This window comes from Podarcis vaucheri, assembly GCF_965113315.1.
Source record: "Podarcis vaucheri genome assembly, chromosome: 7".
NCBI classification, from domain to species: domain Eukaryota; kingdom Metazoa; phylum Chordata; class Lepidosauria; order Squamata; family Lacertidae; genus Podarcis; species Podarcis vaucheri.
The window spans coordinates 44,185,439-44,211,576 of record NC_138765.1 but is presented as its reverse complement, the minus strand read 5'-3'; the positions used below and the strand labels follow the sequence as shown (position 1 = coordinate 44,211,576).

Below are 26,138 nucleotides of genomic sequence, written 5' to 3'. Positions count from 1 at the left end.
ATATGAGTGTCTGGTCTCCAGAATGCATGGGGGACCAGTGTATTCATCAGATGTTGATGACTTCCAACCTGCATCAGCCTCAGCGAATATGGGCAATGGCCAGGGATGGTGAGAGCTTCACTTAAAAACATCTGGAAGGACTAATTTGAGGAAGTCTGGTTTAGCAGCATTGTTCTCAACAGTGGCACAAGAAATTCCAGATTCATATCACCAACAAGGTTCGCTTTCCTGGCTCAGGGTGGAAGAGAATGCCTTCCACTGTTCAGAGGTACCATGCCTCTAAATACCAGTCGCTGAGAACCAAGAGCAAAAGACTGCTACTGCGCACAGAGGCATGTGGCTGACTACTGTTGGATGCTGGAGCAAATGGACCATTGGCTTGATCCAGTCTGATATCCTTACCTGTCCCACCATGTAGTATATGACAAACAGGAAATAAATGACTTCTGCTGCTATCACAAAGATATGCAGACCATCTGTGTATGGATAAAGCCGGACACTCTGCAGCTCAGACCGCGTGAAGAAAGCCCCTGCGAAATCAAAGCAGAAGTCAGTATTCTGTTCCGTCGGACAGCAGGTGCAGCTTATTGTGGAGGGTTAAGACAAAATGTACAAATCTGAAATGCCCTCTTCTATGTATTGTAGCTGTTAAAGGTATGGAAACCCTGTTCCTTTTTCTGTCTGGCTCACTGTATCCATGTAATATGCTGGGTTGATATTGAATTACTACATCAATGTGGAGACAAAATGTGCCAGGCAAACTCCCAGAGTAATGTAGGCACTGCTTTTTTCTTACATGAAAACACTGGCGCAGATGTCAGGCTCTTACCTAAGGCATTGGTTTCAAACATGAGGCTTACAATGCAGAAGAGGTTCACATTTGCATTGTAGACAGTGAACTCAACAAACACAGCTCTCGTAAATGTATCCAGCCAAACGTTATTGAAGAGGTACTGGAGGATTCTGCCAAAATACAAAGTGAGGAATGTGCAATCACATCCTGAGGTCCTAAATATGTTAAGATGCTAAGGAGTCAAGAGGTTGCCAAATCCAATCTGATGATCCAGCAGAAAAGAGGGCGGAACCCCATTTCCTGCAGTAACAAAGCATTCAATCTAGAACATTCGAAATGCCCTTAGATCGGCCATTGGTCTAAACTAGCCTTTCCCAACCTAGCACCTTCCAGATGGTTTGAAAGACAACTCCCATTAGCCACAGCCAGCATAGACACCCTCAACCCCACTTTATCTGGCTTGACTGTGCAAAAGGTAAAAAGAACTCTATAGCTCCAGGAGAAGAATACAAATAATATCAATACACCATTGAAATGCAAGCCTTGCCTAACAGTTATCCAAAGTCCCAAACTTCAAAATGCAGTCACACCCTGGAAATGGCATGTATGCAATTAGAAAATGCAGAAACGCTGAATATTTACAAGGAAACGTAAGTTTACCTCTCTGCTCAGACTTTCTCCAATCTGTACCAAATCTGGAGCTGCAACTGCATGCTTTGCAAAACATCAACACCCCATCTTCTCTCCCTTGGTTGCTTCCCATTGAACTGCTAATGGGTGGGATGGGACCCCAGAACCAGGTGGGGCCAAGGATTCCCAACCCCTGAATTAATCTAACTGAATAAACTACTGCTGTTGCTACCACTACTACAGTGGAAGCGCAAATAAGCAGAGATAAGCTACCTGGAGGCATTGTGGGCATCTGTCCCCAAGTGAACCACATATCCACCACCTCTGTAGACAGCCAGTTTGCCCCAGATTGGGTGCCCTCTCAGTTTGGACTGGCTCTGATACTGCCATGCAGAACTGAGTTCTGATGAGTTATCAAGGGAAGAGATGTTCCAGTGCGCTCCATAGTCTGCCATGTCCTCCGTGTCAAAAGAATAAGAAGCATGGCACTTGCCAACCGTCAGCTGCAGTTTGGGATCTATTGGGCAGGTGTTGCCCTTCACTCGCACCTGGCGAATCCGGGCACTGCCCACCAGCTTGGAGTTGCCATCCGTGATAAAGCCTTGTTGAAATTTAAGGGGGGAGGGGGAGAGAAAGTGTTTGAAAAGGCAAATCCTTCCACAGTCATTTGCAATGCTTTCAAAGTTAATTTGTACCCCACCAACAGTTTTTTATTTACTCATTTTATTTATTTCATTTATGGCAATGTCGTCTGAGTGACAAGCAAACCCTCGTAACAAAAGCACAAGATGCAAAGAAACAGAGACTAAGAAGCAGCAACTGAGGCAGCACAATGCAATGCTAACTGTATTTGCTTGTATAAAAACTTCATAAGGCGAAAATCCTTAAAAAGGCAGATCTTTTTCAGTCGAAGGGCCACGTCTCCTACTGTGCCAGAGTCTGAATGCCAGACAGAGATCCCTGGTGAGGCACATTTGGCCCCTAGGTTTCAGTCTCCTCATCGCTACCATAAAAAACACAGCCAGCTGAGCCTAAAATTATTCCAGTAATAAATTAAAAATATGTCCATGCTAAAACAAGAAAGCCCTTAAAAAACACAACTCGGTGAACTGAAGAGTGTCTGGTGCCAAAAAAAAAACAAATTAATGTAAGCACCAGGTGAATATCCCAAGATCTAGCACTCCATAACAGAGGAGCCACAAGAGAGACGGCCCCTCTCTCTTACAGCCACTTTCTCAGGGGGTACTTGCAGAAGGGCTTCCACTGATGACTTTGGGGTACAGACAGCAGTATATTGGAAGAGGAGATGCTTTAAAGCAGAGATGGGAAACCTAAGGCCCAGAGGGCCAAATGCAGCCTTCCATGCCTCTGTATCTGGGCTTTGGAACTCTTCCCAGGCTTTTGGCTCATTAAACAATATATGGGCTTTTTGTTTGTTAATCTGTTATGTATTTTTGTGTTTTTATATTGTAAACTGCCTCTGATCTTTGGATGAAAGGTGGTATAGAAATTTAATAAATAACTGAAATGAAACAAAATGAAATGAATCTCAGTACCTTGGTGTGAGCTGTACAAGTTGCTGACTAAGGTGGTTCTGGCCCATTTGAAGAAGTCCTGATAACTGAAGACGTCTTGGAATCCGTCTGTGAAGCTGTTCTCAATGTGTTTGTTCAGGTAATAGGAGTTAGGATCTCGCTGCCCATAGGCAACCAAAAGCAGCATCCACAAGAAACCCAAGTAGGCTGGAGAGAGGAGAGCAAAGCAATATGAAAGCAAAGAAGAAACCCAATAGGTTTCCAAAGGTGCTTCCAGACAAGAGCTAATACATTGCAAATGGCTCATTCTACTTTGCGCAACTGTAGTACGAACATAGGTTTTTCTGTACCTTTGCAAACACAGCTTAAAAAGCAATTCAAGAAGTGTGCAAGAACACAACAGCAAACATTGCCACCCTAATCCTAATTGAGTTACCTGGGAGTAAGTCCTATTGAATTCTGAGTAGATATGGTCAGTGGCGTAGCGTGGGGGGTGCAGGGGGGGCCAGCCGCACCGGGCGCAACATCTGGGGGTTAGGGTTAGGGGGCGCAAATCCACGGGTTAGGGGGCGCAAATTACTTGCCTTGCCCCGGGTGCTGACAACCCACGCTACGCCACTGGATATGGTTAAGGTTCCACTGGTTAGGATTATGGCATAATGATTGTGGCATATGTTTTTATGAGGGGCAATATCCATTTCCATTTGGTTCTAATTTTTAAATGCTAAGGTATTGAACACACACAAAATTGTACTGTGCTTACGGTCCCTAAGGTAACATCCCATGTTTACTTTGTGGACCGCTTAAGATAAAAGCTTTTCTAAACTGGGCATGTCCTTGCTGGTTAGTTTTTAATGGCCCAGAGGACAATCTTCTATTTGAAGAGTTCCCTATTGCCCAGCCCAAATCCAGTTTAAAGATAAAGAATCCTATAAAGAAGAAAGGGCCTTGCTTCAAGGAAGAAGGGGCATTGAAAGTTGTCCATCAACAGTGAGCAGTAAAAAAGGTAAAGGTAAAGGACCCCTGGCCCCTTTATGGATCACTGCCTTGCCGTGGCGAAGGGGCTTGAATAACTCAGAGAAACTATGAGCTATGCCGTGCAGGGCCACCCAAGATGAACAGGTCATAGTGGAGAGTTTTGACCAAACGTGATCCACCTGGAGCAGGAACCGGCAAGCCACTCCAGTATCCCTGCCAAGAAAACTCCATGGACAAAGACAACAGGCATATAAAAGTTATGACGCTGGAAGATGAGCCCCTCAGGTCGGAAGGCGTCCAACATGCTACTGAGGAAGAGCGGAGGACAAGTACAAGTAGATTCAGAGCTGATGAAGCGGCTGGGCCAAAGCCGAAAGGACGCTCAGTTGCGGATATGCCTGGAAGCGAAAGGAAAGTCCAATGCTGTAAATAAAAATATTGCATAGGAACCTGGAATGTAAGAACCATGAACCTGGGTAAGTTGGATGTGGTCAAAAATGAGATGGCAAGAATAAATATTGACATCCTGGGCATCAGTGAACTAAAATGGAGGGGGATGGGCGAATTCAGTTCAGATGACCATCATATCTACTACTGTGGGCAAGAATCCCGTAAAAGAAATGGAGTGGCCCTCATAGTCAACAAAAGAGTGGCAAAAGCTGTATTGGGATGCAATCTCAAAAATGATAGAATGATCTCAATACGAATCCAAGGCAGACCATTTAACATCACAGTAATCCAAGTTTATGCACCAACCACTGCTGCTGAAGAAGCTGAAATTGACCAGTTCTATGAAGATTTACAACACCTTATAGAATTTACACCAAAGAAGGATGTTTTTCTCCCCCTGGCGACTCATTGACTGAGCTTGTTGAGGGCTGGAATACCCAGCTCCTGGCAGCCATCAATGAGATCGCACCTAAGCGCCCTCTGCGACCCCGCAGAAACCGGGCTCCCTGGTTTACTGAGGAGCTCCGGAAAATGAAGCAGGACCTCAGACGGCTAGAGCGAGTATGGCGGGGTGCCCGTGACGGAGCCTCAAGAACATCTTATAGGGTTTTTATGAAAACCTACGAGATGGCAGTGAAGGCCGCTAAGAAGTCCTACTTCTCGGCCTCCATTGCATCCGCTAGCTCTCGCCCGGCACAATTATTTAGTATAATTCGGTCTTTAACGTCCCTCAAAGGACAGCCAAATTTAAATAACAATTCGACACACAGATGTGAGGCATTTGCGAGCTTTTTTGCGGAGAAGGTCCTGTCGCTCCGCCATGACCTCCCTGCCAATTTGGATACAATAAAGGAACTGGAGGCCCCTCGACTATCCTCGGGTCCAGTACTGGACCACTTTGACCGGATATCCCCAGCCGATGTGGACAGACTCCTCCGAGCTGGAAAGCCCACCACTTGTCCTCTCGACCCGTGCCCGTCTTGGCTGATTAGAGCATGTCCAGACGAGGTGCGGGCCCCCCTGGGGGATATCATCAATTTGTCCCTTGGCACCGGGACATTCCCAGGGGAACTGAAGGAGGCAGTGGTGCGTCCGCTCTTAAAGAAAACATCATTAGATCCCTTAGATCTATCCAATTACCGCCCAGTTTCGAATCTTCCATTCCTGGGTAAGGTGATTGAGAGAGCGGTTGCTGAACAGCTTGGTAGGTTTCTGGATGAAACATCGGCTCTGGATCCATTCCAGTCCGGCTTCCGCGCTGGTCATGGGACCGAGACGGCTCTGGTCGCCCTAACAGATGATCTTCGTAGACAGCTGGATCGAGGCGGGTCGGGGCTGCTGATTCTTCTAGATCTGTCAGCAGCTTTCGACATGGTCGATCACGAACTTCTGGACCACCGCCTCGCCGACGTGGGGATCCAGGGCACAGTCCTTCAATGGCTGCGCTCGTTTCTCTCTGGTCGGGGACAGAGGGTGGCGCTTGGGGGGGAACTGTCATCCCGCCACTCCTTGGTGTGTGGAGTGCCTCAGGGTGCGATTCTCTCCCCGATGCTTTTTAACATCTTTATGCGCCCCCTCGCCCAGCTTGTCCGGAGTTTTGGGCTGGGCTGCCATCAGTATGCTGATGACACCCAACTCTATCTGTTGATGGATGGCCATCCTGACTCGGCCCCAGACACACTGATCAGATGCTTGGAAGCTGTGGCTGGATGGTTACGTGGGAGCCGGTTGAAGTTAAATCCTTCGAAGACAGAGGTCCTCTGGCTGGGACGGGACGATATGGGATTGAGGGGGCAACTCCCATCTCTTGCGGGGGTGCAATTAGTGCCAGCACCGTCCGTTAAGAGTTTGGGTGTAATCTTCGATACCTCCCTCTCTATGGAGGCGCAGATTACAGCTATAACAAAGGTGGCATTTTTTCATCTCTGCCAAGCTAAGCAGTTGGCCCCTTACCTCTCTCGCCCTGACCTAGCCACTGTGATCCACGCGACGGTCACCTCCAGACTAGATTATTGTAACTCGCTCTACGTGGGGCTGCCCTTGAGACTGACCCAGAAACTCCAGCGGGTGCAGAATGCCGCAGCGAGACTCCTTACGGGGTCCTCGCTGCGAGATCACATTCATCCGGTGCTATACCAGCTGCACTGGCTCCCGGTGGAGTACAGGATCAGGTTTAAGGTGCTGGTTTTAACCTTCAAAGCCCTATACGGCCTAGGACCCTCGTATCTACGGGACCGCCTCTCCTGGTATGCCCCACAGAGGAACTTACGGTCCTCAAATAAAAACATCTTGAAGGTCCCAGGCCTCAGAGAGGTTAGGCTGGCCTCAACTAGAGCCAGGGCTTTTTTGGCTGCGGCTCCAACCTGGTGGAACGCTCTGTCACAAGAGACAAGGGCCCTGCAGGACTTGACATCTTTCCGCAGGGCCTGCAAGACAGAGCTGTTCCACCAGGCCTTTGGTTAGGGCACAGCCTGACTCCCTCCTTTGGCAATCTTTACAATACTTTAGTTCATGGTTGCCATCAATTTTGATTTTAATTCATTCTTATGATGTTTTTATAATGTTGCACTATTTTAGTGTTGTTAGCCGCCCTGAGCCCGGCTTCGGCTGGGGAGGGCGGGATATAAATAAAATTTATTATTATTATTATTATTATTATTATTATTATTATTCATTGTAGGGGATTGGAATGCTAAAGTAGGGAGTTAAGAGATAAGAGGAACAAATAGCAAGTTTGGCCTTGGAGTTCAAAACGAAGCAGGGCAAAGGCTAATAGAGTTCTGCCAAGAGAACAAGCTGGTCATCACAAACACTCTTTTCCAACAACACAAAAGACGACTCTACACATGGACATCACCAGATGGGCAGCATCAAAATCAGATTGATTATATTCTCTGCAGCCAAAGATGGAGAAGCTCTATACAGTCAGCAAAAACAAGACCTGGAGCTGACTGTGGCTCAGATCATCAGCTTCTTATAGCAAAATTCAAGGCCTTACAAATAGCGGGGGAGAGAAGGCAAGCAAAATGCGAGGGAGATAGTGAAAGATACAGGAAATTGAACGCAGATTTCCAAAAAATAGCAAGGAGAGACAAGAAGGCCTTCTTAAACGAGCAATGCAAAGAAATAGAGGAAAACAACAGAATGGGAAGAACCAGAGATCTGTTCAAGAAAATTGGAGATATGAAAGGAACATTTCGTACAAAGATTACCATCATAAAGGACAAAAGTGGTAAGGACCTAACAGAAGCAGAAGACATCAAGAAGAGGTGGCAAGAATACACAGAGGAATTATACCAGAAAGATATGGATGTCTCATACACCCCAGGTAGTGTGGTTGCTGACCTTGAGCCAGACATCCTGGAGAGTGAAGTCAAATGGGCCTTAGAAAGCACTGCAAATAACAAGGCCAGTGGAAGTGATGGTATTCCAGCTGAACTATTTAAAATTTTAAAAGATGATGCTATTAAGGTGCTACACTCAATATGCCAGCAAGTTTGGAAAACTCAGCAGTGGCCAGAGGATTGGAGAAGATCAGTCTACATCCCAATCCCAAAGAAGGGCAGTGCCAAAGAATGCTCCAACTACCACACAATTGCACTCATTTCACATGCTAGCAAGGTTATGCTTAAAATTCTACAAGGAAGGCTCAAGGAGTATGTAGACCGAGAACTCCCAGAAGTGCAGGCTGGATTTAGAAGAGGCAGAGGAACCAGAGACCAATTTGCAAATATGCGCTGGATTATGGAGGAAGCTAGAGAGTTCCAGAAAGACATCTACTTCTGCTTCATTGACTATGCAAAAGCCTTTGACTGTGTCGACCACAGCAAACTATGGCAAGTTCTTAAAGAAATGGGAGTGCCTGATCACCTCATCTGTCTCCTGAGAAATCTCTATGTGGGACAAGAAGCTACAGTTAGAACTGGATATGGAACAACTGATTGGTTCAAAATTGGGAAAGGAGTACGGCAAGGCTGTATATTGTCTCCCTGCTTATTTAACTTATATGCAGAATTCATCATGCGAAAGGCTGGGCTGGATGAATCCCAAGCCGGAGTTAAGATCGCCAGAAGAAACATCAACAACCTCAGATATGCAGATGACACAACCTTGACGGCAGAAAGTGAAGAGGAATTAAAGAACCTTTTAATGAGGGTGAAGGAGGAGAGCGCAAAATATGGTCTGAAGCTCAACATCAAAAAAACGAAGATCATGGCCACTGGGCCCATCACCTCCTGGCAAATAGAAGGGGAAGAAATGGAGGCAGTGAGAGATTTTACTTTCTTGGGCTCCATGATCACTGCAGATGGTGACAGCAGTCATGAAATTAAAAGACGCCTGCTCCTTGGGAGAAAGGCGATGGCAAACCTTGACGGCATTTTAAAAAGCAGAGACATCACCTTGCCAACAAAGGTCCGTATAGTTAAGCCATGGTTTTCCCAGTAGTGATGTATGGAAGTGAGAGCTGGACCATAAAGAAGGCTGATCGCCGAAGAATTGATGCTTTTGAATTATGGTGCTGGAGGAGACTCTTGAGAGTCCCATGGACTGCAAGAAGATCAAACACATCCATTCTTAAGGAAATTAGCCCTGAATACTCACTGGAAGGACAGATCATGAAGCTGAGGCTCCAATACTTTGGCCACCTCATGAGAAGAGAAGACTCCCTGGAAAAGACCCTGATGTTGGGAAAGATTGAGGGCACAAGGAGAAGGGGACGACAGAGGACGAGATGGTTGGACAGTGTTCTCGAAGCTACAAACATGAGTCTGACCAAACTGTGGGAGGCAGTGGAAGACAGAAGTGCCTGGCGTGTTCTGGTCCATGGGGTCGCGAAGAGTCGGACACGACTAAACGACTAAACAACAACAAAGGACCCCTGGATGGTTAAGTCCAGTCAAAGGCAACTATGGGGTGCGGTGCTCATCTAGCTTTTCAAGGCCAAGGGAGCCGGTGTTTGCCCACAGACAGCTTTCCAGGTCATCTGGTCAGCATGACTAAACTGCTACTGGCACATGGAGGACTGTGACAAGTGCCAGAATGCATGGAAATGCTGTTTACCTTCCCTCTACAGCGCCACCCACTCCCTTTATGTTTACCTTACCTATTTATTTACTTGCACTGGTATGCTTTCGAACTGCTAGGTTGGCAGAAGCTGGGACAGAGCAACGGGAGCTCACACCGTCATGTAGATTCAAACTGCCAACCTTCCAATTGGCAAACCCAAGAGGCCCGGTGGTTTAGACCACAGCACCACCCGGCACACAGCTCACCTGATCAGTCTTCCCCATGGTGAAATTATTGTATTTCTATTTACGTTTACAGTAATCATTTCTGAATGTTCATCTATACATATAAATCAGACAAGCACATTTTATGTGAATCAGGGTAGCCTGTTGTCTACGTCTTCTTGACAAGGAAATAAGTAACTAACCAACTCATGTCTTCTTTTAAAGCCCATTCTCTCTCCCCTCACAGTATGTTTAGAATGCAATCATAAAAGTACCCAATATTTCTCTAATCAGGGCAAATGCTTTCTGCTCCTTGACACGGTTATTCTTCATTTTCTCAATGTCAGTAGAAGGGGGAGGCTGGTAGATGTTGCTTCCGCTGTCTCTGCGAGCTCCAAAGATAGGGTTTGAGTCACCTGTACAGGAAGAGAAGGCAGCAGCCTATTACTAGCCTGGAATTTATCAGCTGAAAACAATAGGAGAGGGACAATGTTTGGAGACTGTGAATCCATGGCAATAGGCCTATGTCACCAATCTCAGGTAGCACATTCTTGGCTGTATGGAAAGTGCAGTTTCCATTGGGAAAGCCTAATTTAGACTAGCCCTAGAGCTAGTTTTGATGGCCTACATCAGGGCTGGGGAATCTTTTTCAGCCTGAGGAAAAATTCTCTTCTAGGCATCCTTCCAATGGTCACATTTCAGTGGTGGGCAGGGTCAGAAGCAAAAGTGGGTGGAGCAACAATGCTCACACATCTCTGTCTATCCAGGCAAGCAAGAAGCATCATCAGGAGCTCAAAGGCACACTCTAGTTATCAAATCCCACCCCAAAATAGCAACAGTCTGGGGGCAGGGTTCGTGGTTGTTTTTGCATAATGTTCTTACTTACTTTTCATGCTACAGAAAATACATTTTAATAGCAACAGTACGATGTGCCCCAAGCTACCAAGGACATTCATACTCCTTTAGGTACCCAGCTCATTTAGAGCTCTGTAGGTCAAGGCCAGAACCTTCAAATACAAAGTCAATGAAAGCTTCTTTGGTTTCTTGACCATTTCCGGGCACAATTATAGACAGACAGACAGACAGGAAGGATTGCAGGCTACTTTGTATATCTTCTTGCAGTCACTTCCTCAGCACGTGGGAAATCTGTGGTCCTCCAGTTGTTGTTGGACTGCAATTCCCACCAGCCCCAGCAGCCTGGTCAGGGATGATGGGAATTGGAGTCCAGTAACAGGTTCCCCACCCCCCGCACTAGCTGATTAATAGTGCGATCTTATATATGTTTGTCGACTCAGAAGGAGAAACCAATGACTTCAGTGTGACTCACTGTTCGGTTAAGCGTGTATAGCAATCCTAAACACACTTACTAGGGAGAAAGCCCTACTGAGCACTGTGGGACTTACCTCCAGATAAACATGGATTAGATTGCACTTTGCCTCCACAGCATCTATCAGTATATTGTTAATTATAAAACAGCAGCACGATAGTTTTATTTTAAAAAACAACAACTCTCTATAAATACTCAGTCTTCCATCACCAACCGTAAGCTGATTTTTAATGCTGACTGTCCTTCTGTTTTAGGCTAAGATGCTTATTTGATACAATTGTTTATGTAACCTGCACTGGGTTCTTACTAGGAAAACAAAGGATACACATTTAAAAACCCCTTTAGGAACTTCAATGGAGAAGCTGAATTATTTAGAAATGGAAAATAGCACAAACTTACCTAGTACCTTGGATTATGGACAAAAAAGCGTAGACTGACTGGAGCAAAGAAAAGGTCATCGATATCAAACAGTGCATGTGATCTAACACCCATCATGGCTATTGAAATGGGCAGGAGAGAATATGTTTGGCTTAAGGTGAGATAAAAATAGATCTCTGCACAAGCGAGAAAAGGGCCTAAGTGGAGCGAGGAGCTCTGCTGTACAGGCAGTGAAACTTCCACTTTTCAAAGATGACAAGGAAACTGGGCAGGTGTCCAGTACAGCGTGCTAATTTTGCCAGTGGAACTGATGTGACAACAAGAGGCAATTTCACAAGGGAAGCCTGATGCTCCTGAGTCCTGGTTGCCCCTTATGGTCCACAAATTGCAGAAGAGGATGTCCCTTGATATCAGGTTTGTTTGCATGATGTACTGAACACAAGTTCAAACTATTTCTACCTGTGTTCCAGTGTTGGCATGAAAGAGGGCACACTTGTTGATCTGTACAGCTCAGCGACTATGTGCATAGGTACACAGACAGTACAACAATTGAACATTATATGCGAATAACATGAGTGCGCAACTATTTGCACATGCAGGTTACACAAATTGTGCAGTTATTGCTAGACTTGCCCCTATTCAGCACTTTGCTCTTCCTCAATTCTTTAGAAGTTGAGGTCAACCGTATGAACCTGCCTAGCTGTTAAGAAAGTCCTCAGAAGGCCTTCTCTGCAGTCCCCTTCTTTTGGGAGCTTGATGGGTGGCAAACAGAAGGAGGACTTTAAATTGGAACTACAACTACTTCTAGCTTTCTCTGTCCTACCATCAAAGCCTGGTCGTGATATTTTGCAAAACCAGGGGAAATAAATTATAGGTCAATTTTCCCCAATCAGCAGCCCTCCAGATGTTTTGAACACCAAATCCCATCAGACACAGTCAGCATGACCAATAGCCAGGGCTGGTGACAGTTTTGAAGGACACCAGATTAGGGAAGACTAATGTTATTCTAGGCCATGTTATTATAATAGCTTAATAAGTTACCTGGGGCAGACAATGGGCCATTGATAGATGTGTTTTCCTCATCTTCCTGTTCCACCTTTTTAAGAACCAGAGCAAAGAAAGCAGCAAACCCCAGTACCTGGAAAACAGTTGTTGAAGATCTAGAAACATATTTTGGCACAGATAAGCTTAGTGTAAAATATCTATTTCTGACACCTTGCATTGGCAGTAAAGATATTGTGTTTTCTGAATGCAGATGAAGCCCGTGGAATATTGGAAAATTTGGCCACCAGGAATCTGTTTCACTCTTTCTGAATACGGCACAAATAGTATGCCACTGATTAATGAAGGCTGCCTTGCACATATCAAATTAAGATAATGCACCGTTAGAACTATGGTTTCTGAAGGTGCCAGCAATTCTGTAGTTAAACCAATAACTACAATTTCCAGGCTTCTCTTTGTTCAGACTCATGCTTAAAGAGATTTAAAACCAGTTTACATTTGTAGTATAGACATTAAATTAAAAGACGAAACAAAGCCCTGCAATTCTTCCCACATATATTTAGATGGCCTCTTGGTACCCTGATTTGGCCTTAGGCTAGGAACAAGCAGATAAAATCAGATAAATGAAAGTGCATATCCAGAGGTGCCCATAGCATCCCTTCTGCAAGTGGTCCACAGAAACAAAACCCTTGGTGAGCAAGGCATATCTCCTCTTCATTTCCAAGCCCTGAATATCCTGCTGTGACCATTCACTGACATTCCCACTTGTGTGCACACATGTAAATGGAGCTTCTGCCATTGAACCTTATGTAACTAAAGCCTGTGATGAAAAGGAAGGGCAGTCTTCAGTGGTAGAGTATCTGCTTTGCATGCAGAATGCCCCAGGTCCCCTCCCTGGAATCTCCAAGAAGGCCGGGGAAGACCCCTGCTTGAAACCCTGGAGTCAGTGCAGACAATACTGAGCTGGATGGACAGCTTTCTAATGTTCCTAAAACTTAGATCTTTTTTTCCAATTTCTCAAAACCATTACCCTTTTACCAAATTCTTTAAATATTTTAACCAGAGCCAAGTAATTTCATTTCAACATTTCCCCCACATTCACAAATCTTTTCTGGTAGTAATAATATTAAAAAAGAGGTTCATTCCAATCTTCTTCCAACGTCCCCTCCCCCCAGTCCCGGGGTTGTCAGTCTTTTTATTCCCCCCCCCCCAATTAGTCTGGCACATTACCTGGTTCCCTTATATCCGAGGCCTTTAACTCTCTTCCATGTCCCTTTTGCAGCTCTTCTTCATATTTTCCTTTCAGTCGCGGGAACACCAACCTTATAGTGTTTTTGACCCTTTCCAACAAATCAGCCCCTTTCACATAATCCGGACTAAGCTCCATATGATATTTTAAAGCATGTTTCAGATTCCCTCCAAGTTTGGAAGTCCCAATAGCTCCAAATCTCTGACGGCCCATTTCCAGACTCGGAAAGTCCAAACATCCCAGCATAGGGGGTTCAATGCAACCCCCCATTTCTAATTCAATCCAAACTTTATCTTTCCAAGACTGGTTTTTCCCAAGTTCATTTATCAAGACCAAAGGCTCATTTGTCTGCTGGGCCGAGAGTCCCTCCATCCCTGACGTCCCAGCTTCAACAAAGTCCTCTTCTTTTCGTTGTTCTGTCATGGCACACTCCTGTTTTAATTCCTGAATGGGCTCCTTATGTTTTTCCACTGCCTGATCAAAGGCACTGGCAGCATTTGTCATTAAGAAAGGACAGCTTTCTAATGTTCCTAAGGGAGCTTACCTTTAAGGGTTGTGTGATGAAAAGGCTTTCAAAGAAGGAGATGGCCATGGAGATCAGCCACTTGATGGAGTTGTCCTTCCCATAATGCAGCCCGTACAGCATTGTGAAGAATCCCGATACGCCGCTGGTGATGGCCACCAGGGACCAGCCAATGAAGACACACCACCAGGGCAGGCCTTTGGGTGTTGGTTCCTTCTTGCCATCTCCGAGAACGCTGGGAGTTGGTGAGCCTCTGGTGAAGCAAGAAAGCTGGGTTACATGACATATACAAGAGCTCAAAGCAGTGGTAAAAAATGCTTAATAAGCATCGTAACCAGGAGGGGGCAGAATGTTGAATGAAAAAGTGTGTAAGAGTGCTTTAAAAGTATGGCCGGGATATGGTCCTTGTCATCCCTCAGTCATTCACTCACTCTGTGGTCTTAGATAAAAAAATCTCTTGACAGATTAACTACTGAATTTTATAGTCTCAAAACAGGGGTTTGAATGTCTGTTTCCTTGTCCCTCATTCCATCTTAAAACATCTTAATTCCACCCTGCAGACTCCATGACTTTACATGAGCTAACTTTTTTTTCTCTCATTCTCCCCACCCCGTTTTCCTCCCCCACTCTGTTTACTGTCTAGTTTGATGAAGTGTTCTAGTGAACTCAAAAGCCTGCACGCTACTTTGGGACATTTTGGTTAGACTGCATCTATTGCTGGCCGTACTCAGAGTAGACTCACTGAAATCAGTTGACATGATTAATTTAGGTCTATTCATCTCAGTAGGTCTAATCTGAGCAAAGCTTATCTGAGTACAACCTGTGGCCTTATGGTGGATTTTTGGCCTCAGTTTTCCCTTCCCCAAACTGTAAACTGGGAATAACAGACCTATCTCATAGGAGTCCTATGAGGAAAAAGTCAACAAGGCAAAGCTTGTAAATGTTCTTATGTAAGATAAATGCATGGGCAATGGCATGAGGCCTCTGGACCTTCCCCAAACTCATCATTTTACCTCTCGCTGGTGGATGCTGCAGAGCACAGCTGGCTTTCCAGGAAGTCCTTCATGTGCCGAACCTGCCTCACAGCCTGGGAGTAGCTTTGTGGGCTCTGGAATCTATGAGGCCCCAACAACTCCATCTCCATCTCTACATGCTGTAGCTGCATGTAGAGGCAGCGGTTGTAGTCTCGATGCTTCAGCCTTTCACCCACTCCTTTTTCTGGAGTTGGAGTCCTTGTCTTTTCTAGAGGGAGAGGAAAACTAAAACTTGTTTACTTGGATATTAAAAGAACACCATCATTTGTAACAGCTGTTTGATGGTAGAACGGACTCTCCTTCACAGGAGGCTTTCAAACAGAGGTTGGATGGCTACTTGTTAGGGAATTCCTTATCTGTGATTCCTGCATGTCATCTTGAACTCACCTTTTCTGTAAACTAGAATGCCTCAAACGCAGCAAATGTTCCCCATAGGGAGTTGCTCCACCCCTCAATCATTTTGGTTGCTCTTTTCCTGAACCCTTCCCAACTTTACACTGTGCTTTCTAAGTTGGCCAGAACGGTACAAATGTAGTCACACCATAGATTTGTATAAAGGCATTATGATATTGGCAGTTTTATATTCAGTTATTTTTCTCATCATTCCTAACATGAAAGTTGCCCCTTTTTCACAGTTGCCGCACACTAGAATCCCAAGGTCTCGTTCCTGGTCAGCCACCAGCATTTCCAACCCAATGAACATATGTGTGAAATTAAGATTTTTTTGCCCCAACAGGCAGCAAAATGTCTCAAGCTGGCCCTGGTGAACTGTCTCAGAGAGTGAGCATGTCAGCCACTAGGACCGTGTTGCCTGCCAGATGGTTCTGTGTCCTTGGGAGCTGTTATCACCTTCACTTACCGGAATTTTGCCGCATCGGAAATTGCCAGCTTGTAACTTACCTTGTAAATCCACCAAGCCGAGAGTGATGATAATTGGATCATCTTTCTTCTTGTTCTCGTCATAAAATTCCTGTCCGATCCTGTTCTGCTGGCAGATAATGTCCTCAACCAAGGCCAAGAGCTTGTTGATGTCAGTCGATTTGCCAAAATCAGGGTCTGGGGAAGGTAGTGGGGCCTTGAGGGTTTTGAACAGGGAGTTGGCAATTCGCCTGATATCCTGTATGGAATCAAAATATATGGTGGCAATGGGAGGGAAAATCCAAATTTGCCAAAATTATGAAAATGTCATCTGTGTTGGTTTCATGCAGAAAACATGCAAGGTTTTCCCCACCTTGATCCAGGCCCAAACCCTTAAAAAAACCCATCCCCTCTTACCCAAAAAGAAAGATGAACAGAATCTTGCAATTAGGGGACATGCTATAGCTCAGTGGTAGGGCACCTGCTCTGCTTCCAGAAGGCCCCTGTTTCAATACCCAGCATCTCCAGTTAGGATTGGGAGAGAACCCTGCCTGAAAGCACTGTAGAGCAGCTGCCAGTCAGTGTAGACATACTGTGCTGTATGGACTGTTGTGTCTGGCTCAGCATAAGGCAGTTTCCTTTGTTCCTATATACAGTACGAGGGACGTCCAACTCCCAACAGATTGTGATGTACTTACAGTATTAAAAAACTGACCGTGCTCTACCCATTGTCATTAGATGGATCAAAGTTGTTGGGTTTTTTTGGAAAACCAAAATTGTTTAGCTTTTCTTAGAAAGCCAGAGTGGTTGAGCTTTTTTGAGGAAGCAGTTGTTGTTGAGCTTTTTAAGTTATTTTTTATTTTGGGGGGAAGGAGATCCAGAGATCAACCAGTATCTACCAGAAACACCCCACAATCTACCAGTACTTGAATTCCTTTTCCAAAGAAATAAAATGCTGGAGGAGAGGAGCGACTACATATTACAGTATCATGAAATTGAGCCTATACTGCTCAGGCATTGTGCCCTTGATTGCACAGGCGCACTGGAGCCATCAGAGGAGGATTCTGGGGCAGAAATCCCAGGCCCCATGCAGCAGATAGAGGGAAGGCAGTCTGCAAAACCAGAAGGGCAGTTTACCGTATTCTCAAATCGAGAAATACACATTGCACTTTAAAGAATGGGGATGTGGGTGGATAAAATCATCATGCCGAGAGCCTTCTTTGTTTGTTTATTTAAATTTAGGAGAGTTTATAAACCATTTCATCAGAGTCCCCAGTGTCAGGTGGAGCAGCAGGAACATGAAAGCTTGCCTTGTCACCAGGTCAGGCTATTTCATTCACGTAGGTCAGTATTGTCTGTTCTGACTGGCAGGGTCTCAAACAGAGAACATAGGAAGCTTCCTGATATTTTCAAGACTGCCTAGCAGTGGCTTCCAGAGTTTTAGGCAGGAGCTTGTTTTCAGCCCTACCTGGAGGTGCTGGGGTTTGAAACTGCGACCTTCTGCTTTTGTCCTTCCCTGACCCTTCTAAGTGGAGATGGCACCTTCTGTAGGCAAAGCATGTTTGACTCAGCATAAGGCAGCTTTGTATAGTCACGCGGCTTGCCTTGATCACAGCCTCCGGAGTGAGTGACATATTCTGAGTAGCTTGGTGCAGAGGCGCAGGTAGATCGGGAGACACTCGCCCACTTTTCCCTGGTTTCTTCTCTTTCTTAGGCTGAGACCGGATGCTCCTGAAGATCTGGACGATGAGCAAGTTGATGGGGAACATGAGGATGGAGCTCTCAAAGCCAATCATCACCTCCTGCCACGTGAACTCTATTTTACCTGGCAACATCAGGTAGAAGAGAGGCTTAGCAGTTAGGGATCAGTTAGAATTTTCATTTTCTTTGCATTTTAATGAGAAACGACCTAATACGTACTTCTAGAACAAGAGTCTTTCTTTCTTTAAGCTAAACAAATTGACAGAAAACTGAAGACTGGGATGAAAGTCATTAGAACTACTATTTTCCTAAACCCATTCTCATTCTGCTTATTCCTTCTACTCTCCACCCTCTTGCAACAGCAACCAGCTAAATTCCTATTAAAGTCCCAGCATTCCATACCTTAACACTCCAACATTCCAAACATATATGCAACATTCCTCCCTACCTAACATTCCATACTCCAAGCAAACTATCCTCCTTTCCTAATACAAATCCCAAATGTGGTTCATTACAGAGACATTTCATTTGCCAAATTTGGGATGTCAACACTCTGACCTGATGAATCCATGTTCTTTGCTTAAGAAGCTGAGCCATGCATGCTGGAAAGCCTTTCTAGTAAGCATTTATATAGCAGGTTTCACACACTTAAAGTGCTTCACATGGATAATCTCAGAAATCTCGCAAACAGCCCTTCAGAGTAGGCCAGTATGGTTATTCCCAGATAACTAAAGAAATGAACAAAGTAGCAGCCTGCTTAAAGTCACCTAGCAGTGATGCCAATCCAAAGCAAGAAGAACCCTTCAGATCTCTAGAACCCCTTCCTTGTTCATCATTCTGTCTTAGCTCTCACCACAGTTCCAATTCAAGTGGTGAGGCTGGCATGCAGTTACCTAAATCCATTTTCTGGTCAGCTGGATCCTTAGGCACACCCCAGAACATGATGCTGGTCAGCATGGTGCACAGAAGCAGTGAGAAGCAGCAGGATACCCTCTGGGCTCTCGTGAAGGAGCTGCGTGGTGAGCGGTTGAAAATGGAGTACCAAATATGCCCATCACGGAAACCCTTTGAGGTCTTCATGAAAAACAGATTGCTGCAGAGGAGCAAAGAAGGTGTCAGGCTGGACCATGAGTAACATTTATTTTAAGCTAAAACGTAAGACTGTTTTGTGGATGCATGGCTTCATGACAACACAGACAAATGAAACCACCAGAGTCGCATAAATCGTTCTGGTGTGACTTGTAGTCTTCACCCTGTTAATAATCTCTAGCTGGGTGAGGAGCATCTGTCTTCCCAGACTGGCCCCTGGCTTGTTGTTCTCTTACACCTAGGAAGACACAACCTCCAACCAGGGGGCCAGGGCGTGGGGAGAAGACCTTCCGCCTCCTTCTCTAAGTTTTACTAGCTAGTCATTTCTACGGCAACAAACCTATACTTGGCCAATTCTTCAGTCACGTAAAAAGATGTTTAACCGTCTTGGTGGCCATTAATTTAACTACTTCAGTAGTTCCTTCCACTATACAGTTACAGATATAAAACCACAGGCTTGCAGGGGACACAAAGATAGCATTCATACCAACCCCACTACACTATTTTACTTACACACACACACATTTCTGCATTACCAACAAAACCCATGTGCAAGGGACTCTCTACTTCATAACCAGGGGAAGCATTTCTGGTAGGGCCAAAGCAGCCAGAGGAAACTGCTCCTTCTGGTCCAGCCTAACATACCTGAACTGCTTCATATCTTCCTCAGTAGCTATGGGGAACACTTTATCGAGGACACAATCTCCGACATCAATGGCTAGCCAAGAGTTGCAGAGGAAATACCATTTCTGATCCATGGCCACATCATGAACCAGCACACGGTTCACATACCTGTGAACAAAAACAACAGAAAGAAGCTAGCGGCATTGACTTGGGATAGATTCGCACAACACAAGTGCACCAGAGCCCCCACTGCAGTATTTTGTGCCATGATTGATTGTTCTTATGCAATTGGGCACCCTAGCCAATCCACTCTTGACCATGATTTACCAAGCCAACTTCACCCCTCTCCCTCTCAGTTACCAGCAGCAACCTCCATATTGGGAAAACAGGTGAGCAGCATCTCCTCACCCGGCTCTGCCTCAGTGGCTGCTACTGCCCACGGGGGAGCTCAGCATCCAGCCTATCAGCTGGCTCCTCTTTCCCAGCCCTAGTTTAAAGGTTGACCATTTCCCTGTTCCATCTCTTTGCCCCTTGCATACCAGGACGGGCTGCCTCCTGAATTGTCATGCCACAGCCGGATGCTCTGCAGTTCCCCGAGTGGAAACAGTGTACACAGTAGGAAGACATCCACTCCTCCTCGCTCAAAGACTGGCATGTCGGGGTCCACCAGGTGGTGTGGCTCACTCTCCCCTTCCTGGCCGTACAAGGTCAGAGTCACCTGGAATAGCAATTGTTCATGCTTGTACTGTACTTGCGTGCCACCAAATCCTGAGCTGTGAACAGGTGTCTGAACAGAACAAATGCAGGTGTGCATGAACACGACCAGGGGCTGTTTCACTACTTACTGCTTTATGATTTGCACTTATAGCCTCCAGGGTTTCAGGCATGAGCTACAGCTCCTTACTTGTGTGCAACAATGCCCAGGACCCCATTGGTACCTTGGAGGTTGTAGCTGAGCCCCGACGGTGTCCGGTAAAAACAGTCACCAGGTAGCGATACTGAGCAAAGGGGTCGTTGTCCTCCAACACCGTTATCTTCACCTGGAGATTTTATGGCAGCATCAGCAAAGACATGCAAATGATGAATGAAGATATGTAATGCAGGGAAGAGGAGAATGATTACTAGATCTGAATCTAAGACATACCTGGAAATAGGACCAGGTTTGTTTTTTTGCTGAGGGATGAACTCTGATTCCCCACCCCACCCCACCCCATAATTTATTCACACCTCAAAGGAAACACATAGGGTCTTCAAATGGAACGCTGATTACCTCTTCCTCTTTGCACCATCTCAAAAATACATATTTTAAAAATATTTCTTAACTACCCTTCTTCAAGAGATTTCAGGGCAGTTTAAAGGAGTATGAAAACAAGTCAAATACAAAGGCACAGCTCTATGTAACAAGTACAAAAATGTGCCAAAAAGGCACAAGACTGTAACATCAACATATTAATGAGAGGAAGTTTACGATCAAGTAGACAAAAGTCTATTACAATTGCAAAGTGTACATTTCAGCAAGCATGACAAAGAACCACACAATGGAAAAATATTTATTATTGTACAGTTGTACCTTGGTTCTGGAATGCCTTGTGACTCGAATGTTTTGGCTCCCAAACACCGCAAACCCGGAAGTGAGTGTTTTGGTTTGTGAATGTTTTTTGGAAGCCGATTGTCCAACATGGCTGACGTGGCTTCCAATTGAGTGCAGGAAGCTCCTACTGCCACGCCTTGGTTTCTAAACATTTTTGGAAGTCGAATGGACTTCTGGAATGGATTCCAAGAACCAAGGTACCCCTGTATTGAAGAATGCTCAGTTGAAGAATGCTCTAAGCAACCAACAGCTTCCAGATAATGTCTTGTTTCACCGATCTTTCTCAGGTGATAACAGCTTCATATTGCGGGAGACAAGTTCTAGCTGAGAACAAGACTTACTTTGGCGTCATCTTGGATGTCTTTTCTTCTGGCCCAGATCAGAACCAGCAGGTACACGAGGAAGATGCTGCCCACAGTTGTCACCACCACAGGGTTGTCCACAAAGGTGGCAAACAACTCCACCGTTCTGCTGACGTCAATGGAGTTTGGCATCACAAAGAAGGAGCTCCCAAAGAATGTCAGGTGGTTACAGAGACACTGAGTGCCATTGGGGTTTGTTTTGGGGCCAACCTGCAAGCCAAGGAATAGTTGTCGTTATGACCACCTATCTATCCCTACATTCCTATAAGAATCCAAAAATACCCACTCACAAGCTTGTGGCTTTGTGCAAACCTTGTGAGTAGATTTTTCCCCCTTATAGGAATGGAGGAAGCTGCCTTATCCTGAGCCAGACTATTGTTCTGTCTAGCTCAGTACAGCCTACTCTGACTGGCAGTGGTTCTTCAAGGTTCCAGGCAGAAGCCTCCCTCTGCCCTACCTAGAGATGCCAGGGACTGAACCTGGGACCTTCTGCATGCTAGGCTGATGCTCTACCATTAGGCTGTGGTCCTCCCCCAAATTTCATTACTCAGGATGCCCCTCCGCTGCATTATATTCTGTCTACTCACGTGGCATCCATAGCTGTTCCAGTTCCCTTGGTGCTCATCCCAAAATACACATTGGGAGACAAAGCAAGTGACAGAAACATTTATGTCATGGGTGGCCATGTACTCCAGTTCTGTTTCTGGTCTCACAATGAAATAGTAGGTCCCTTCTCCAAAAATAAGGTCTTCCGGGTGAAGGATCCAGGAATATACAACATCTGGAACAGATGTGGTTGAGCTGAAGTCTAGGGAAGTATGGTCAGATTAAGCAATGCTTATTTCTTTATTTATAACATTTTTATGTGGTTAAAACGTGGCTTTGAAACGTTAACAAGAGACCACAAAGGTTTTATAAGTCACAATTAAAAGTCTACAAAAAGGATTAAAAGGTTGCTCTTAGCGGGAAAGGTTGTAACGTAAGAAAGGTTACATGTACACATTGCAAACCCCAAATGGACCAACAAGGGTATAGTGAAATAAAGAGGTTAAATGCACCCAGCTTTCCCTCAGACTAAACAGTCTCTCAACATAACATTCTCTCTAAAGATTCTTGCATTAGAGTCGCAGCTCCTCCTCCTTTTTTGGAGTGCTGTCTTCCTTGTCATCGCAGGGACGCGGGTGGCGCTGTGGGCTAAAGCCTCAGCGCCTAGGGCTTGCCGATCGAAAGGTCGGCGGTTCGAATCCCCGCGGCGGGGTGCGCTCCCGCTGCTCGGTCCCAGCGCCTGCCCACCTAGCAGTTCGAAAGCACCCCCGGGGGCAAGTAGATAAATAGGTACCGCTTACCAGCGGGAAGGTAAACGGCGTTCCGTGTGCGGCTCTGGCTCGCCAGAGCAGCGTTGTCACGCTGGCCACGTGACCCGGAAGTGTCTGCGGACAGCGCTGGCCCCTGGCCAATAGATGTGAGATGGGCGCACAAACCCCAGAGTCTGTCAAGACTGGCCCGTTCGGGCAGGGGTACCTTTACCTTTACCTTTACCTTCCTTGTCATTGGGACACTCACTTTGATCTGCCTTTCTTTCATCTGGTACCCTCAGGCTACCCAAGCCCCTTACAGCCCAAGCCACAAAGCACTTGCAAACATTGCCTAGAGTTTGTGTCTTTCTCAATGGTTTTACCACCTTCCAATTGGTTTCCCAGACAAGTAAGGTTTTATAAACAAACCCCTTAATTCTCAAACTAACCTGCATGAAAGATTTTTAGTTTTCACACAGGCTTACATCACCCTTTGGTTTATGAGCAAGCAACCAGACCTCTATCAGAGTGTTTATTTTTACCTCTTGAATTTCTGTTGAGAGGAAGGCGTGTCATCAATTCATAGTCAGTCTCGTTGGGGTGATAGCCATATCCCAAATATAGGATAAGTGGAATGTCTTGGTCCAGCTGTAGATGGATCACTAGAGATGCATTTACTGAAGTCACATTGACTTGGAGAGCACCGAAGTTTCCCAGATTCAACACATTCAGGTCATTGTCAGTTGCTGAATTCCTTGGCAGCATTATCTGCATTTAATGTCAACAGTTCAATTCTGGAAATGCCCCCAAACCCTGATAAATTTTTAAAAACCTATGCTGTCATCAAGCAGGGAGACCCAGCTGAAGTATAAATGCAAGTGTGTGTTTATATATTAAATTTCTACCCCACCTTCTTTCTATGGAACTCCGGGTGTCTTTAATGGGGTTTCCCCTTCCCAGGCAGTCTCAAGCTTGCACTGCCCAAATTCAGACTTGTTTGGCTTCAGCAAGGTGCCTGCATCAATACCTTAAGACAGAGCTTTCCAAACCGTGTGTTGTGACACGTTAGTATCTTGGCTGCAGTGTGCAGGTGTGTCGGGCAAATGTTCCCTGCGCTCCTCCCAGGGCTGGAAACAGGTCAATTTAACCTCCGATTTCCTAGTAAAACTGAATTACTAAGAAGTACTGAATGTCTAAGATGTGTGCCACCAACATGAAAAGTTTGAAAGCTCTTGGATGCTGTGGTTAACCTGTGGCCCTCCAGATGGTGCTGGACTACAACTCCCATCACCCTGACCATAGGCCAGGGGTGGGGAACTGTGGTTTGTAGCCTAAGTCCTGCTTTGTGTAGACCTGTTTAAATTAATAGATCTTAGTTAATAATGTCCACCAATTTCCAAGGCTTTACTATAAGTAAGACTAATGTTGGATCCAAGCCTGGGTGGGTTGGGCTTCCCCCCTCACCACAATACAGTTTGTAATGATGAATGAACGAAGTGGCCTGTTTTTAGAAAAGCACATGGTCCTGCCCTTCAGAAATGCACACAAGGAAATTACCTCAATGTCTTCTGTAAGGTTCTTAACTGGAATAACCAGTCCATCTAGGCTGGTGAGGGAGAGGCCTCCCACAGCACCATGGATATCAAAGCTGTCACTTGTGGAAAAGGGGTTCACAGACAAGCTCACCATCTACAGGAAGAGATTTTTAAGCACCAAAAAGATTTGATCATGGAATCATAGAACTGTAGAGTTGGAAGGGACCCCACAACACCCCACAATGCAGATGACCATCCAATCTATGTTTAAAAACCTCCATTGTGCTACCACTGCAACAACTTCTTCTCCTTCTGCTTCTTCTGCTTCTAACTTGCTAGTTGCTTGTTACACAGATGTCTCCAAGCAACTTCCAGCATTTTTTAAATATAAGTAAAATACAATATCAACACATTCATACAAAACCAGATGAAATTCCTACAGAATACAAATGCATAAAAATTCTTCTGCTGATCTCCTTCTTTTCTGCCTCTCAAGGCACCTGAACTTTTTCTTTTGTATTCTTTTTCTGTACTTAGCCTTGTAAAATGTACTTCCTATTTCTGTTTGTTCTAGTTCCCTACACCTTTCCTCTCCCCCCCCCTTTTCCACCCTTTATTGGGCAGGTGGGGAACAGGTGGGTCAGTTTCTATAGTCCCATTGTTTATATTGTTATTAAAGCCAATAAAAGCCTTAATAAGAAAGGAAGAAAATGAATTCCCAGAGCAAGCTAAAGCACAGTAAAAATGGGACACTTGCCCTGATGTCCACTGTCTCGTCTCTGTCTCCTGAGATGCTGAGAGAAGAGGCAGAGGGCAGAGTGAAGCTGGCAGAGCTGGAGTCAGAGATATGAATGGATGTGCTGTCTGCATTGTCTGTCTGCAACCTTTCCAGAGAAAGATAAGAAAAAAGTCAGAAAAGATGAAAGCAAAGAAGACAAAATCACAGAAGTAGGAACCAAAACATAGGAAGTTGCTTTATACCAAGCCAGACCATTGGTTCATCTAGCTCAGTATTGTTTACACTGACTGGCAGTGGCTCTCCAAAGTTTCAGGCAGGTTTCTCTCAGCCCTACCTAGAGATGCTGAGGATTGGATCCAGGACCTCCTGCATACAATGCAGAAGGAATAGGAGGCTACCTTAAACCAAGTCAGGTTATTGCTCCATCTAGCTCTATATTGTCTTCATCACAGATGGGCAACCTTTCTGAGCCTGAGGGCTACATTCCCTTGTGGGTAACCTTGTTTGACTCCGATCTTTCAACTGACTTACAAATGAAAAATTCCTCACTGGAAAATCCAAAGTCATTTTTTTGTTGTTAGGGTTGTTGCCTTGCCACGTAGTTAATGGGATGATAGTTGCTGCAGTTATGCTACATTTTTCTGGAGGGTGATGAAAAAGCAGTATAGCAAAAATCTGTTTACCGGTTGATGTACATAGCTGCAGAGGGGGCTGTGAGCACCATGGGTTCATTGTCAGGCAACTTCCCAATCAAGAGAGCACTCTGGAGGTTTTCAATGGTGTTTAGAAGCTGCAGTGATACCAAACTCTATGACAGAAGAAAGAAACCACACTCTGAACCTTCTTCCTTTGATGGTTTCCCAGCTGGTGCCTCCCACCATTGCTCTGTGTGTCCAGCCAGTCCATGACACCCTTCCATAGTCACAATATGCTATATATACTTTTGCATGCCATAGCTCTTTGACCTTTCATAGTTAAGTGCCCACCTGTGCAGTCTCTGGTGCAGCAGCATCCTCTGTCCCATTCTGCACAGCAGCTTCAAGGACGTTGCTCACTGCATTGAATAGATAGCTGGCAGCCTCCTTGCGCTTCAGGTCATCTTCGCCATCTTCAGCATTCACAATCAGCAAGGATTCACTGACATCCTTCAAAGTATTACCGGCTTCCACCTGAACGAGAAAAGAGGCCTCTAAGTGGACATAGCTCTCCAGGCT

General features: G+C 45.4%; 1 protein-coding gene across 1 annotated transcript in view; it reads right to left on the bottom strand.

Annotated features, from left to right (window-relative positions):
- The window catches only part of LOC309537660 (polycystin-1-like protein 2), a gene marked incomplete at its 5' end in the record, with an annotated part of 53,241 nt that overhangs the window by 6,295 nt on the left and 20,808 nt on the right, over positions 1 to 26,138 (bottom strand). The window contains 21 exons of the mRNA XM_082232551.1: positions 403 to 530; positions 830 to 963; positions 1,697 to 2,024; positions 2,980 to 3,165; positions 9,893 to 10,033; positions 12,364 to 12,460; positions 14,118 to 14,349; positions 15,110 to 15,338; positions 16,031 to 16,247; positions 17,593 to 17,813; positions 18,583 to 18,782; positions 19,424 to 19,570; positions 19,942 to 20,120; positions 20,341 to 20,442; positions 21,335 to 21,565; positions 21,943 to 22,163; positions 23,193 to 23,418; positions 24,208 to 24,339; positions 24,943 to 25,069; positions 25,608 to 25,732; positions 25,911 to 26,093. Coding sequence (XP_082088677.1) covers positions 403 to 530; positions 830 to 963; positions 1,697 to 2,024; positions 2,980 to 3,165; positions 9,893 to 10,033; positions 12,364 to 12,460; positions 14,118 to 14,349; positions 15,110 to 15,338; positions 16,031 to 16,247; positions 17,593 to 17,813; positions 18,583 to 18,782; positions 19,424 to 19,570; positions 19,942 to 20,120; positions 20,341 to 20,442; positions 21,335 to 21,565; positions 21,943 to 22,163; positions 23,193 to 23,418; positions 24,208 to 24,339; positions 24,943 to 25,069; positions 25,608 to 25,732; positions 25,911 to 26,093 — 3,786 coding nt within the window. The remainder of the gene's footprint in view (positions 1 to 402; positions 531 to 829; positions 964 to 1,696; positions 2,025 to 2,979; positions 3,166 to 9,892; positions 10,034 to 12,363; positions 12,461 to 14,117; positions 14,350 to 15,109; positions 15,339 to 16,030; positions 16,248 to 17,592; positions 17,814 to 18,582; positions 18,783 to 19,423; positions 19,571 to 19,941; positions 20,121 to 20,340; positions 20,443 to 21,334; positions 21,566 to 21,942; positions 22,164 to 23,192; positions 23,419 to 24,207; positions 24,340 to 24,942; positions 25,070 to 25,607; positions 25,733 to 25,910; positions 26,094 to 26,138) is intronic.